This window comes from Colossoma macropomum, unplaced genomic scaffold (genome assembly GCF_904425465.1).
Source record: "Colossoma macropomum unplaced genomic scaffold, Colossoma_macropomum, whole genome shotgun sequence".
NCBI classification, from domain to species: domain Eukaryota; kingdom Metazoa; phylum Chordata; class Actinopteri; order Characiformes; family Serrasalmidae; genus Colossoma; species Colossoma macropomum.
Genome location: NW_023494793.1, coordinates 30,396,584 through 30,412,772, shown reverse-complemented (window position 1 = coordinate 30,412,772; position 16,189 = coordinate 30,396,584). Strand labels below are relative to the sequence as shown.

Sequence of the window (16,189 nt, the reverse complement as noted above, 5' to 3'; positions counted from 1 at the left end):
TTTCAGAATTGTGTATGAACTTCAGCTTCATTTTGAACGCAGTGTTTATTTTTGCAGTATTGTGCAAAAGTCAGAAACCCTTCATTTAATTAATTTCCAGTCAAAAAGTCCTTTGAGTACAAGTTATTTTTCAGCCTCATGGACAAGCAGAAAAAAGCAGAATATATTTAACCTTTTCTCGATCGCTGTACCTGTACCAGCACACTTCCGTCAAAGTGTTCACTTCCATTTTTTTATATATCATTTTTATGCATCAAATCATACAGCAATACAGTGATGCAATATACTGGTAGAAGACTTGAAATCTCAGCATTTGATTACCATAAACCATTCTATGATTTGTTATTCAAAGCAGTAATAACCATCTCATTTGCAACATAAGCACAGAATGAGCAAGTGCTAGCAACTCCGTGGGTCCTTACCTAAAAACCTTTGCTGCTATTCACAAAAACAATATAATCCAAAACATGTGGTCTTGATAACAAGGCAAGAGTCGGAGATCAGTTTAGAGATCTGATATTTAATTTAGATATTTCTCCACACTTCCAAAGTTTAGTCTTAGAAGTTGATTGCATTTTCTGCTTTTCAAAGCACATTTAGTGATGTTGAAGTCTTGGTTGGCCAGTCCATTGTCACAAATTTTCTTCTTTGTTGTCTGTTTCCTTTTCTCAGTAACAGCTACACATCCTTTCAGACCCATAGTATTGAGTTGAAGGATGGACAGAAACACCTGATTTTTTTCAGATCTGAAGCAGCTTGATTTTCTCCTCTCTCTCAAAGCTGAAAGCTTTAAGTTCTGTTTATCTGATGGTGACTATTTTGATGGTCTATCAGGTCTTGAACGTTTGTTAGGATTCCAATTTCCTCTGTATCTTTTAATCATTTTTTGAATTGCAGTTTCAGAAAATCCTGTTTTTTCTCTTAGTTTCCTTTGGCTTTCTCCTTACTTATGCAAACCTCATATCTAATCTCCTCAGAAATATCTCATAAAAAATGAATGGCTTGTACTTAATGGCCATTCTGACTGGAAATTGAATAAATGAATGGTGGTCTCTGACTTTCGCACAGTACTGTAGGTTGCAGTAAAATAAAGAAACTTAGACTTAGTCTTAAATCTCTGTTATTTCAGTGTTGCTTTGGCAATACTCTAGCTAAATACTGACATATCAACAGAGATTACCGAACTGAGTTTAGAGAGAGAGAGAGAGAGAGAGACAGAGAGACAGAGAGACAGAGAGAGACAGAGAGAGGGTATATTGAAATTTATAGTCATGATAAAATGAGGGCACTAGACTCTTGAGACATTCAAAGACAACAAAAAGTCACTTAAGCCACTGCCGGCACAAGCTCTTAACCTCATTCATGGCCTTATAAAACTCAAACTCAGTTAAAAGCCTCACTTTTAGCAGGGCATTTTACCCACTCCATTCGTTTTGTCATTTACTAATGCAAATAAAAACCTCTGCTTCACCCAAAACAAATGCCCAGTAAAAGATGGTAATCTGGGGGGCAACAGTGTGATTAACAGCAGAGACAAGCTTCTACAAGTTAAGTAGTATGTTGTCACAGCTCATCCCCCTATTTCAAAATATTGCCCATTTATGTAGGTTATTTTGACGCTTGTAAAATACTACCTGCACCACAGACTAACTAGAACTGCTGTTCTTTAGATTGTACAAACTGAATTTTACTGAAGTGAATTTAGTGAACTGAAATACCCCCTTACCCCCCCCACCCCCCAACACCAACAACAGTGGTTCATCTGGAAATCAAAAAGGGGTGATATTTGCCCCCCTCTGCTTCCCTGAGCTGTGTGTATTCAGTAGTGTGATGACAGCTCATCATGGAGCAGTTCACACACACATTTGTTCCAGTTTTTGCTCTCTGTGGCGCTGTGTGGCCAACGTTAATCTCCGTGGGAGCAGCTGCGGCTTCAGACGCCATCAGCCCAGAGGACAACAAAAGGCTGCACACCACTCTGAAATTCTCTCTTTTCCTCTTTCTCTCCTCCTGATACATTGATGTAACCAAAGAGGTTTCTCACTAAGTAACTGTTGGCCATTACAAGACATGATCATTTAGTGATAATCATGCTGAGTTACAGTTCGGCACATAGAGAACCACACATTGACCTCCTTGGAGAGGTGAGAGCTGGAGGCTGGGGCATGGGCACTTGGACATGATCACAGAGGTGGAAACTTTCACATCCAGCTGGGCTTTGTCGTATGGTGTGGTGGCATGTATTACTACATATAATCTGAAGCCAGTATGCTTTCAGTGAAGACTGTGTCTGATTTTATTTCTAAACCTAAATGCTATCTGATGTGTCAGAATAGATTTTGTTTGAATTTAGTTTATATTTCGTCTGATTTTTGTCTGTAGTGTCATTAATTTTAGTCTATTCTGTCTGATTTCAATGTGGATTCTGTTAGCTTTTAGTATGAATTCTGTCTAATTTCAATTTGCATTCTGTCTGATTTCAACATGGATTCTGTCTGATTTCATTATAGATTCTGTCTGATTTCAGTCTGTATTCTGTCTGATTTCAGTCTATATTCTGTCTGATTTTAGCCAATATTCTGTTTGATTTCAGTCTGCATTCTGTCTGATTTCAGTCTATATTCTGTCTGATTTTAGCCAATACTCTGTCTAATTTCAGTCTATATTCTGTCTGATTTTAGCCAATATTCTATCTGATTTCATTATAGATTCTGTGAATTGAATTCAGTCTATAATTTAATCAAATAGAATATCTAATTTATTGTGTATCCTAGAACTTATTTTTGTATATAGTTTATACCTGAATTCAGTTATGATTCTGATTTGAACATTCCGTCTGATTTCACTGAATTTCATTCTACAATCTATATGAATTCAGTCTATATTCTTACTACTGTGTCTGATTTTAGTCTAGAAATTGCCTGAGCTCCATCGATTTCAGTATGGATCCTGTCTGATTTCAGTCTATACCTTGTCTGATTTCAACCTGGAGCCTGACTAATTTACGTTTGGAGCCTGTCTCATTTTAGTCTGGACTGTGTCCATTCACTCTTGACTGATGTCGATACTGTTACTGCCCAGAACCATCAAATTGATTCAGCTCAGTCTCCTTATGACCCGCTCACCTCTCTTTCTTTCACTCTCCTGAAAACCCAGGAGACATCACCCTTTCCCTTAGACGTCACACGCTGACGTCCATTGAGTCTCCAAACGCAACATGTTGTGTTTAGCAATCTCTGAATATTCTTTTACCTCCAGATACACACACTCAACAACACACAGAAACAGGCTTGTACAGGTCAGCTTTGGAGGGGCACATAGACTGTTTGAGCTGCTGCTGGCAGTCAGTAGAGAACAAATGATCACAGATGAGCTTCCAAAGGAGTGTTACACAACCTAGGAGAGAGAAAAGGAGGTAGAGAAGAACACCCCATCTGTCTTCTCCAAGAAGATTAGTTCCAGGACATTAAAATGAGTTTAAGGGACTAAGCCCCAGCCACTCTCTCAATATCAAGATGTTCTTCTCTTCTCTTTCCTTTTTTCACTTTTAAAATAAAGTATAGGTACTTATCCCCCAACTACTTTCACAATATCAAGATATTGTTCTCTTCTATGCTGTTCTCTGCTTTAATCTCCGTTCACCTCTTTTGCCATTTTTCACTCTTAAAATGAAGTTTAGGCACCTAACCCCCAACCACTCTCTCAATATCAAGACGTTTTTCTCTTCTCTGTTGTAATTTTTTTCTCTTCTTCTCTTCTCTCCTCTTCTCTTCTCTTCTCTTCTCTTCTCTTCTCTTCCCTTCCCTTCCCTTCCCTCATGTTCACCTGTTGCCATTTTAACTCAAGAACATATTATGGGCCTCAAATGACATTACATACATAGTACTGTGAGGGAAGCCAGTGTAGAATGGCTGCAGAAATCTTTGAACAGAGCTACAGAGACCCCTGCTGGTGGATAATAGTAATGTCTTACCACATCCTTAAATCTAAAGTGTCAAACCCAACCACTAAAAGGACCATATTGAAAAATCGCAACAAATCCGTGGGCCGGCTTTGTTTTTGTTTTATTTTTACTTAACATTTTGCACATTTCACATATTTACATCTATTTCTATGTCTACACTGTTCAGCCTGTTTAGCTCCCTTTTATCCCACCCTTCAATGGTCAAGACCCCCACAGGACCACCACAGAGCAGGTATTATTTGGGTGGTGGATCATTCTCAGCACTGTAGTGACACTGATGTAGTGTGATGTGTTAGGGTGTGTTGCGCTGATATGAATAGATCAGACACAGCAGAGCTGCTGGAGTTTTTAAACACTGTGTCCACTCACTGTCCACTCTATTAGACACTCCTACCTTGTCAGTCCACCTTGCAGTTGTAAAGTCAGAGAAGACAGCTCATCTGTTGCTGCACAGTTTGTGTAGGGCATCCTCTAGTCCATCATTAGTGGTCACAGGACGCTGCCCACAGGACGCTGTTGGCTGAATATTTTTGGTTGGTGGACTATTCTCAGTCCAGCAGTGACACTGAGGTGTTTAAAACTCCAGCAGCACTGCTGTGTCTGATCCACTCATATCAGCGTAACATACACTATGTTACACGCCCACCACGTCAGTGTCACTGCAGTGTTGAGAATGATCCACCACTCAAATAATACCTGCTCTTTGGTGGTCCTGTGGGGTTCCTGACCACTGGTACAGGGTAAAAGGGGGTTAACAAAGTATGCAGAGAAACAGATGGACTATAGCCTGTAATTTTAGAACTACAAAGTGCACCTATATGGTAAGTGGAGCTTTCTATATCTAACAGGTCGACCATGGGGAAATCGTGTTCATGCAGGAATCTAACCAGAATGAAGAACTGTAACACTGATGTTGCTTCTGCTACCAATCTTCTCTAATCAGTACTTAATTACTGAAGCTTTTAAGAGTCAATGAACCAGCCAAGGCTGCTTATGCTGAAACACAAGCATTAGGGAAACAGCTTGGACTAATCAGTGACAAAAAAAACAAAAAAGGTCATGAAACACATTGACATAAAATCCAAGAATGGAGTTAGAAACACTGGCATAGGAAACGGTTTTGCCCATTTGCAATAGCAAAAAAAGTTCTTATTTATAGCCCTTCAAAACGTATCTGAAAGGTATTTGCAAGTACGCTCAAACAAAATAATGAAAGTAAAACTGTAAAAATGAAGAAAATGAGCACTAATCAAGACACAAAAGTAAGCATATGAAGTTATTTGAACAGTGAAGTCATAGGCTGGAGAATAAAAGAAAATAAATATTGGTAGCATGTGTATCCAACACTGCTTTAAGCCCATAAGGGAAAGACTGCACATATTATGTTATTTACATATAGAAGACATTCAAAATTGTTGAAAAGGGAGCAATCAAAGTTCAGTTTGTTCTTATATAATCAAGTTGTCTAGTAGACAGGAAAACTGTCTACCTGCTTCTATGAAGCAGTTCTACTATCTCCAAAACACTGTCAAAGAGCAGGTCCAACACATTTAAGATAAAATTAAAGGTGAAAAAGTTTAACTGGATGGGCCTATTTCTACATGAATATCCATGAAGGGTTTTTAGACTCAAGCTGCTGTTAAAGTCTTTTTCAAAGTGAGGATTAAAGAGTGCAGTTACTCATGGCACCCCTTAACAGAGCATTACTATGAAATAGCAGCTATTCAGTAGAGCTAGGGTGGGGAACCGAGTGTCAGCACAGTTTAGTGCCTTTCCTGCTTTCAGATTCCAAGTCCTAGCAATTAAAAAGGAATTCCACTGATTTTCCAAAATTTCAGCATAATGAAATGGTGAAGATGTAAACAGTCATTCAGAGAGGTTTAATGTGAGTTGCACCATCCTAGAGAAACTTGGCGGCTCAGAATTGTTCACAATGGTGATGATAGGAACCATGTACGAAGAGATTCATGCATCTAAAGGCTCTCTCACAGAGAGTCATTACATGAAATGGTTATGAATCTGCAGCCTGATGCATTTTTTTACGGTTTTTTGTAAAACACACCAGAGAGATGCATGCAAAGCATTGCAAAGTAAACCAGCCCACAAAGAAAATATATTTTTCATATTTAGCAATACTTTACCATTATTAGTATTCCATGCAAAAACGCAGAAGATACGTGTGGGTTCACTGGTCATTTTTGAACAGTAAATAAAATGGCTATATTTGTGTTTTAGACATCACAAAGCCTGGTTCTTATCACCACTACTGTAAAGAAATCAGAGTCAGACAGTCAGTCTGAATGCTGTGGGATTCTGGCTCTGCGGTAGAGCATCATTCAACATCACATTCAGTTACTGTATTGTTTCAGATTAGACCAACAAAAAGTGCTCATCATTAAGGTTTGAACCAAAGTGGTTATTTCCAACGCTCTCAGGAGCCCAATGTACTCATAAAAGAATGATTGTCCAGTCATGTGCAAGACTGTATAATGATAAACATTCTGTCCTGTTGTTTGCTTTGACTGCTCTATACTTCTGTAAAGATGAAGAACAGTGGTGGACAAAGTACACAAATCCAGTGCTTGGGTGAAAGTAGAGACACTCTTGGTAAAATATTACTCAAATAAAGGTGCTCTATTTATAATTTTGCTCGAATTTAAGTCCAAAGGTCTCAAAACTAAAAGCATTGTGAGATATTACAACATTTCTAACAATCCAACATTTCTCCTCTTGTGTCTTCTAGTTTATTCATATCATCTATCTGATTTAAAAAATACTCGCACAATGAGTTTTCTTTTATTCAGAAAGCTTCTTATAGTTGTCCTGTTCTAGTTACAGTTGCTAAGCTAAGCTAAGATTGGATGCTTGGTATTTAGAAGAGGGATTTGGTGAAAGGTGCGCTATGATCGGTTTGATTTATTTGCAAAACGTGCATCATATTCTGAGAAATAATCACCCACATTTGTTTTGTTTTTTTTCTCTCAGTGGATAATGTGTAATTGTCTTTATTAAACCTCAGATCTGTACAAACATGCTTTTCCACTTGTAAATAATCAGATAAGGTAATGTAGATAACCATCACAAGATTTCATCTACCTTACAGTTTTATATGCACTTGGAGTGAATATTTCTATCAAACATTGTCTCTGGAAAAATAGAAATATTCCATTTAAATAACGGTAAAACAATGAATCATAATTAATGTTAATATTACTAACATTTATAAATTGGCTGTTGTGACATCACAAAAGCAATGCATTGTAAAAGGGCTGTTTATGCAGCAGTTTCTATATATGGACTGAATGGACGATTTGGGACTTTTACAGTGCTTACAGACGACATTACACTGTTCTGTTGTTAAAAAGTGAGGAAAATTCAGTTTTCCGTGATGTGCCCCTTTAAAACTCGTTGTTTTATTATACGTACTCAATCACACGTCTGACTGTTGTGTGTTGTCCCCCACTCACTGGATATCGATTCACTCATTTTTATACTGTTGCGTTGTCTTGTTTGCTCTCTCCCTTTCTCTCCCCACTTGTTCTCCCTCTTTCTCTCGCTCTCTCAGTAGCGTTTCATTTTGACGGACTGAGCTGAACTGTCTCTCTGCCCGATTTGGACCAATCACATTCTTCTGACCTATTATGGTTATGAGCGTGACAGCGCCGTACCCATGATGCGCTGCGGTTTGAGGCTGGTCTGCTGGAGCCAAGATGACCGACTTTGAGGAGCCGCTCTCCGACGAGGAGAAGGTAAGACGCTTTGGTTCTTTTTGTTCTCATCAGAATTGCCTTCTTATTCGGGCTGCAGGTCCTTCTGCATCCGCGAAAACGATTTTGATCGGCACGCGTCAATTCTGGGCTCGCACGGCGCATATCAGACCGCCTTTAGCCGGTTAGCAGTCTGTTAGCTAGCTTTAGCTAGCTTCTACAGGAAGCTGAATAGAAGCTGCCCGTTTAGGGAATGGCAGCCTGGTAGTAAACATTCCCTGTTTTGCTAGCGAAGCAGTTAGTAATCTTTGTTTAGAACTCGCTTTTAGACGGCAGGTGTTTCAGGTGGTGTAGCCATCAGTGCAATACGCTGGATATGTTTTTGTTCGTGCTTTTAGATTTGCGAACTCCTCGCTTTGATTGAAATGGTCTGAGCTTGGTTGTTAGCCCGGGCGTTAGCTCGCCTACTTGTCAAAATGACTAACAGTACAGGAAGTAGCAGCGTCGAGCAGCTAGCTGCCTGCCATAAATAGTGCTAGCATTCCGATTCTGTGTTTTTCGATATCGCCACGAAAACCAACAGTGATTGAGAGAAGTGTGTAATTTGTGACATGGACTCCGCTGAAGTTAGATAACTGGAGATTGTTGAAGATCCGCTGGCTAGCTAACATGTTACACGCTCCGCTGAATAAAATGACTTTGACTTGGCCAACTCCTTACTCCCCCTGCTCTGCGACTGCCCGTACAAACTGAAATGCATCTGTCCTGGCATGTAGTCGGATCTCAGTGCTTCAGCTCGTCACAGTTGTGTGCAGAATATGTGGCTGGAAAGTAAGTGAAACCGCTGAATGGTTAAAAACGGAGGCGGTTTTTGGCCTAAGCGCTGGCCAGAGAACATGACACTGTGATTTGAGGGGAAAACAGGATACCTTTATTAACATATGACTGACACATATTGAGTGTGCAGAATGTGTTTTTTTGTTAGGACTACGCGTTATGTTAGGATATTACCAAAAAGTATTTTGTTGAATAGTGGCAATAGACTAAACGTCCAAAATAGTAGGGTTACAAAATATATACAAAGAGTAACTGATAACAGCTTTGGTTTAATAGTGGCAGTACACAAAACTCAAAGCAACCTAAGTAACAGAATTACTTTTATATACTTTATGTTATGGATTCAGTTTTGTCAAAATGAGCCTTTAGCTGACAGGCCTTGTCTGGTAACCACTTGAAGTTGTTGAGTTGTCTCATGCTTTATCTCTTGTTCTTTCTTACTTGGTCTTATCTTATCCACCAACTTATAGATTCCAAGCATACACCATGAACAAGCATTTTATCATTTTAACTAGTATAGCCTGTTTGCACACAAGGCTTATTACTGGTTCACTTTTTGTTCCTCAGAAACAGCATGAGATCAGTTTAAAAAGAAGTTCTGATGTTGTGGTGTGTTGTATTTTACACTATATTCTCAAAGGCTCTTTTATAGTTGTGCTGATTCTAGAGGGGAAGTGCTACTGCACCTTCATAATTCTCACTTCGTTGTTGGTCAGTGATCTGTTCAATCAGTGCATACAGCATGAGCAGAGAAAGGGTAGTTAGCATGAGTCCTTAAAGCTCAGTGTTTCTGGGCCTGAATTTTGAAATGTCTGTTTATTAAAACATCAAATATACACTTATCTGTTGTGCTGACCTAGTGTCAGTATCAAATATGTTTAGTACAGGGACAGTTACTCAGCAAATGAGCTATTTTAAACGATGTATTTCATAGTTGTCCGGACAGGAGGTAGCACTGTGTAAAACTATGCAGGTATGTGGGGAAAACCATAACTACATGGTGTGTTGTTAACTCTTCTTTCAAGCAAATAGATAGTATCACTTTTGGGAGGGCAGGGGGTGATCTTTTGTCTTTGTACTTGGTCAAAGGGTTTGTTTGTTTTGGAACATGTTTAGCCTGTTTCCCTCACAATGCAGCCGTAGCCAAATTACGAAGACCATGGAAAACTCATGCCCCCTGGCCATGAACCACACATGCCCTTGGGAGAAATAATTTAAAAAAAAAAACCTGATTATTATTATTATTTTTTTAAAAGAGTTCATTGCTCTAAGAAAATCACTTCCATTTACAGTGTCTTTGCTGTAATACTAGGCTCGAGGGTGAACACTTTTTCTTATCTTCTTTTTGCGCAGGTCCGCATAGCAGCTAACTTTGTCACCCATGCTCCGCCCGGCGAGTTCAACGAAGTCTTCAATGGTATGTTTAACATTTTTTTTAAATGGAAAGAATGATGACCAGTGGTTATTTTGCTTCTAAGCAATAAAAGCCATTGAGACTGTAATTTTAATTGAACACTAGCAATGCTTGACCTGTGAGCAGAATTAGAGCCCTCAGGTTTTTAGAATCAACATACCTGGTGTAGGTCTGTGATATTTTATAACAGTTTATTCTTTAAAATTATTCTTTACTTATTGTTTAAATGCTTAAATATGTATGATTTACTTAATAAACTACTTCAAGATCTTGGGATGTACAGTATATGTAGCACAGATACAGGCTAGACCCAAAGCATGTTGAGGCAAATAATCTCATGTTTCACTCATCATATTGTATCATACAGTGTTCTATATAAAGACCCTTCCAGGTGTTTGTTATGAATTGTTTTTTTTTGTTATTTATTATTGACTTAATCTTATGTTCCCAAATTTCAGAATGATCTGTATGTACAAAACATAATTATTTTTATTTCTTTAGATGTGCGGCTTCTCCTCAACAATGATAACCTCCTCAGGGAGGGGGCATCACAGTAAGTTTCTGTTTTTGTGGATTCACAGTAGCCTTTGATGAATCATTCCTAGTACTACCCTATGAACTCAGAAATTCCCAATGTTTTTTTGATCTCTCAAACTCTGTCCTGTTTTGTTTCTCTTAGTGCCTTTGCCCAGTATAACATGGATCAGTTCACCCCTGTAAAACTGGAAAATTCGGAGGAATCGGTAAGAGTCGCTCACAACACACACACACACACACACACACACACACACACACACACACAATCGCATTGTTAGTACTTCTGTGAAGATGAAGCCCACAAGTTATAACAGACTTCAGTAAGAGACTGGTTCACTCCCTCTCTCTCAGTAATGATGGTCATCAGGAACTGTTTTAGTAAAACACTCTGGTTTAAAAAGAGGTTGGTTTTGGTAGTTTGAGCAAGATTTCTCCATGCCTTGGGACACAGTCCTTTCATTCAGGATTGTTTTGTCTTGGCCTTACCTCAAAACTGGGTGATTCAGCTCTGTGAGGGCTTTAATTTAAGACTCATTTACTCAAGGATTTCCTCCTGTAAACTTCCTTGTTGGCTATTTTGTCTGTTACTCATGGTAGTTTTAATTCTGCTTGTCTAATTTAAATCTATTAAGAAGACAGTTATTGGCCTGTATTCTTAAATGTAATCTGAATTGTCACAAAACTACTACAGTGAATTATTATAGTGTTTAACTTGTAAAAAAACAGTTAAAACAAGATGAAAAGAGCCTCAAGGACGTACTGAGCTAATATGAAAAAGAAACACTGACTGTTCACCTGATAATTCCACCAAGACTATTATCCTACCATTTCACAACTTCTAACTAGATATGCTACATTTGGGTGTGTACCTATATTTTTTTTTACATATAAAGATGCCAAGAAGGTTTCTTTGGAGCAATGCTGTAAAAATCAATTTTGGTCATTCTCACATAACAGCCACAAAACATCTCCATAAATATTTGAGAGTCGTAAGCTATATATGCAATTTAGTAGGTCAGTTGTACAGTACTACAAGTTAAATAATGCATTTTGCAAAATATTTGTATTTTAATAATATACTTTAAAATACTTGTCTGGCAAGACTATACAGATTGTGAAAAGTTACTGAAGAATTTTAAATGGGAAAACATTACAATAAATCAATTTAACATCAGTTAAATCATTGTCAATAAATCATCATTCAGGTGTATTTTTATTTGTTCAACCAGGCATCATTGCATATCCAAACATTTAAGTTTTAATATTTTGACTTTTTTTTTAGTTTTTTTTCATGTCCATGAGAATACCCCCTTCTGGTTTCCTGAACAAACCTTTCAATGTATGATTCTATAAAAAACTCTTCTTTTTTAAGGAAACCAAAAGTGTCTTTCTCTGGCATTGCATTAAAGAAATGTTGGCACATTTATTCTGAAGAGTTTAAATGAGTTTTCACTAATAACATTTATTCATTTGTGTAAATTAAGAACTAAATTTCTGTTACATTCAGAGTTGTTTCACAAGTGATCGTATGTCGTACTGAAGCCTGATCTGCAGTGTTGAGGTAGAAGAGAATCTCCTGGTGATAATAGAATCTCAGTCAGTTATTGGCAGACTTCCTCATTTCCTGAGGGAAGAGTTCATCTTACTGCTTAATGAAAACTATGTGGGTATAGATGACACGTCTACACCGCTGCGCTTTCTGTAGGTTCTGATCACGGAGCATGGTGACCTGGGTCAGGGACGGTACTTTGACCCACGGAGCCGCAGGTCGTTCCGTTTTGATCACCTGCGTAAAGAAGCCAGTGACCCTCAGCCCTACCAAGGAGAGACCGCCCTGCACTCCTGGAGAGATGCCTGTGATACTGCACTTAGTGCCTACGTCAAAGAGCACTACCCTACTGGAGTGTGCACGGTACATACACATACAGATACAGACGGTGACTCCACACTAAGATATTAACACTGAAAGTGAATAAATTAAGGATGCACTAATATGGACCGATAACAGTATCAGATAATTAGCATGTTACTGATACTAACTGAATATTTTTACTTTTTTTGCATTTTAAAACAAGTTCACACTATGCATAAGTGTAGCGATTGTAAAAATTATAACATACTTGCTAATGCTCCTAAAACCTATCTGTTAACTGCCTTCGATACTTTATTCAATAGAGATGGCACCAGTATGATACCAAATGCCAGTACTGGCCTGATATCAGCAGAAGATGCTGGGTTTTTTGGTCTCCTCCTATCCTGTTACAAATTTAGCCTCAAATAGCACACACTCACGGGGTGTCATGTTATTGTCTAGATATTCCTGTGGTGCAGTAGCGTGGTGAGTAGTTTGAGCATGGTAGTCTTTTTAGACTAGGAATGGAGATTTTGAAGTGTTGTAGTTTTAAAGGAAAACAAGTAGTTTTTTGAATCCTAATCCATTTATACTTCATACTGAAAAATTCAGTATTAGTATTGGAAATGAAAAAGTTGTATTGTGCCATCTCTGATTATCAGCTACTATTCCAATATTGGACCAATAATAGTGATTTTAGTTTTACAGTTTATAAGCGAGTAATATACCGGCTACTAAAATATTGTGTTATACATGTTGGTAGTGATTTGGAAGGTAAGCTGTAAACTTCCTCTTCTAAAAATGAATAACCAAAACAGGCTTTGATGCAGTAATCAGTTCCTTAATATTCAGGTTTAAGGCCCACTGTAATAGAGTGTTTGTGCTGTAGTAAAATGTTTTTTGACTTGGCTTTAGCCACAATAAAGTGTGAGCTTTGTTTTTCTGAACAGGTATACGGGAAAACAGTGGACGGTCAGAAGACCATTATTGCCTGTATTGAGGGTCACCAGTTTCAGCCAAAAAATTTCTGGTGAGTAATATAGCCAGAGTCTTCATTATTGTGTTCATTTATTGTCTGTTGTCTTTGTTTTCGTGATATAAATGATTACTATGAGGACTGAATTCACCCATGCAGAGCTCATGTCCAGCATATCTTTTTTAAGTGACCTGTATGTGTGTATATGTATATGCAGGAACGGTCGCTGCAGGTCCGAATGGAAGTTCACCATCAGCCAGTCCTCATCTCAGGTGGTGGGGGTGTTGAAGATCCAGGTGAGTCTTCCTCATGTTTTCACAGGATAACTTTCAGCTAGTCGTGTATAGTCAAAAGCACTTTTTAAGAATATCTTTCTGAGACTTACAAGAGTCCGGCTATCTGGGGATTAGCATTCCCTTGATTCATAAGTTTAACTGACACAGTATTTCTTTCATGTTTATAACGTGATACCTGTAATCTCTCTAAAGTCTCTGATTTCCTTTACAGTTTCAGACAGTGGTGTGTGCATTATCTCATTATTGATGTAATATTGTGTGTGTGTGTGTCTGTATGTGTATGTGCTGTGGCAGGTGCATTACTATGAGGATGGTAACGTTCAGCTGGTCAGTCATAAAGAGGTGGAGGATTCCATCATAGTATCTGTGAGTGACCATTTAGGTTCCATTAATTGGAATGATGCTTCATAACTGCTTCATGGAACAAATCTCACTTATATTTAATGACCTTTGACAGCACAATTTCATTTACTTCATATAACATCTTAGCATATTTCACAATTACTTGCAAAACTGTTTAGAAACATTCAAATATTGCTTTATAAATACATTGTTTAATGCAAATGCATGTGTTAAATCCTAATGCAGATAGCCTTCAAATAAAGTTCTCTTTTCTGTGTAGTTGTATATAGAAACTCTGGAATCAGATCCACAGACATTTAGTATTGTACTGTACAGTGACACCAATGCTTCGTTGCTTCTCTCGTCTTCAGGATGAAGAGTCGACTGCCAAGGAATTTGTAAAAATTATTGAAAATGCGGAAAATGATTACCAGGTAAAGGCTTTTCGTAACTTATTTTTAATGCTAGACCAACAACTAGGACACTTGATGTTAGTGATGTCCATTATCATCATTATTAAATATGGACTTTTTTGAGGTAGCGGGTACATGAGCTTCATCAGCTAAATGATTTCAAATTTCTTTACCCTAGACGGCCATCAGCGAGAACTACCAGACAATGTCAGATACGACATTCAAAGCTCTGCGTCGGCAGCTTCCTGTTACCCGCACCAAGATCGACTGGAACAAGATCCTCAGCTACAAGATCGGCAAAGAGATGCAGAATGCCTAAAACCCGCCTGGTTCCACCTCTCTCTTTCTCTCTCTCAACGCAGAACCGGTCAAAATGAAAACTACATGCTGTTCGCTAACCAGAGGGAGAAACAGCCCCCCCTCCCCGAAAAAGAAACAAAACAAATAAAAACAAAACAAAAAAAGTCAAGGAACTTACTCTATCGTTGTTACAAAGAGGATGCGATTCCATTCGGTTTCTGGTTTGTCAAAGGACTCAGTCCGGTCTCAGCTATTGGAGGAGGGTCAGACGAGAGCTTAGAGGGAGTTCGGATCCAAATTATTGGTAAATCCGATGCTATTCTTGCATTAACGTAAATTCATCTGTCCCGTCTGTCCAAAATTCTCTGAAAGCGTGTAAATCATAGTTTTTTTTTTTTGTTGTTGTTGTGAGCTGCAATGGATGGGATGCTTGTGAGTACGGTTTAGTTGTCTTTAAGATGGCACAGAGAACTGCTGTCTCATTCAGTAACTACTGACTCCAGTCCAATACTCCAAACAAACCTCCTCTCTTCTCTCCTTCCCTCTTGGTCTATAAACTCATCCCTGCTGAGCATATATGAGGAGAGAAGGCTTGTTTATGAGTTTTGGAAAAAGTCTCTGTCTTAACTCCCCTCTCTCAGAATCTCCCTCCACCTGTAACTTAAAACCCCTCCTACTAAATGAAGACATTTAAAGTCAATCCAGAATTAGTGTGCAAAATTTAATGGATCAATAAAGGAAAAAAACAAATAGTCCTCTTTCCCATGGCAAAGAAATCCAAATTAAGTCTGAGTTTCATATTTATACATACAGATGTTATATTTTACTAAGCAGTCCTTAAAAGAAACATCCTAGCACTCCTTTGTTACAGGCATCACGTGCGCTTTGGGGTGTGCAGAATCAAACGAGTCTTACGATGCAAACAGGGAATCTGAGCTGTTCTATGCACTCTCCTGTCCCGGAGCAGAAAGGGGAGCCGCCAGTGTGGTCGCATGTTCATGTCATGGTACTGTTGGGTGCTTCCCCCTCACTGTAAATTCACCCTGAACACAGAAGCATTGTCAGACTGTGTTATATCACTCTTTTTCTCTCTCTTTTTCTCTGTCCTGTAACACGGCTCTTATGCTGATTTTAGCAAAAGTATATGCTACTCACAGGTAATAAAAGAATTGGCACCGAACTGATGACTGAAACTCCTATTGAGAAGACTTTTTTTCCTTGCTTCAGTTTTGTCTGTACATAGTTATTAATTCAGGAAAACTTCACCAATTTGTATCACTAAGATGGCATAATAATCTGCTTGCATTGACTTGTGACTTATTAAAGTAATTTGCAGTTAACTGTAATACGCTTGTAATAAGGCAGGTTCCTAAAGACTAAAGCCAAGCACCCTTTAAACACCAGCCAACATAATAGTAGAATCAGTCAGGTAGTACAATTTCTCTTAGTGTAGGACCAAATACCAAATGCATTCTGTATGGAAAACCACTTGAGTGGAAACCCATTATCAGTTGGTGTCAGAATTATCACTGTTGTCAGAAGAAAACCTTG

The 16,189-nt window shown here is 38.4% G+C and overlaps 1 protein-coding gene across 1 annotated transcript; it reads left to right on the top strand.

Moving 5' to 3' along the window:
- The first annotated feature begins 7,596 nt into the window (after positions 1 to 7,596).
- capza1b (capping actin protein of muscle Z-line subunit alpha 1b) lies at positions 7,597 to 15,831 on the top strand. Its single transcript, XM_036579144.1, has 10 exons — positions 7,597 to 7,713; positions 9,862 to 9,925; positions 10,424 to 10,475; positions 10,602 to 10,665; positions 12,165 to 12,371; positions 13,262 to 13,341; positions 13,505 to 13,583; positions 13,878 to 13,949; positions 14,297 to 14,359; positions 14,517 to 15,831. Exons 1-10 carry the CDS (start codon positions 7,675 to 7,677, stop codon positions 14,655 to 14,657), a joined length of 861 nt encoding a protein of 286 aa, XP_036435037.1. The 5' UTR covers positions 7,597 to 7,674; the 3' UTR covers positions 14,658 to 15,831.
- The last annotated feature ends 358 nt before the right edge of the window (positions 15,832 to 16,189 follow it).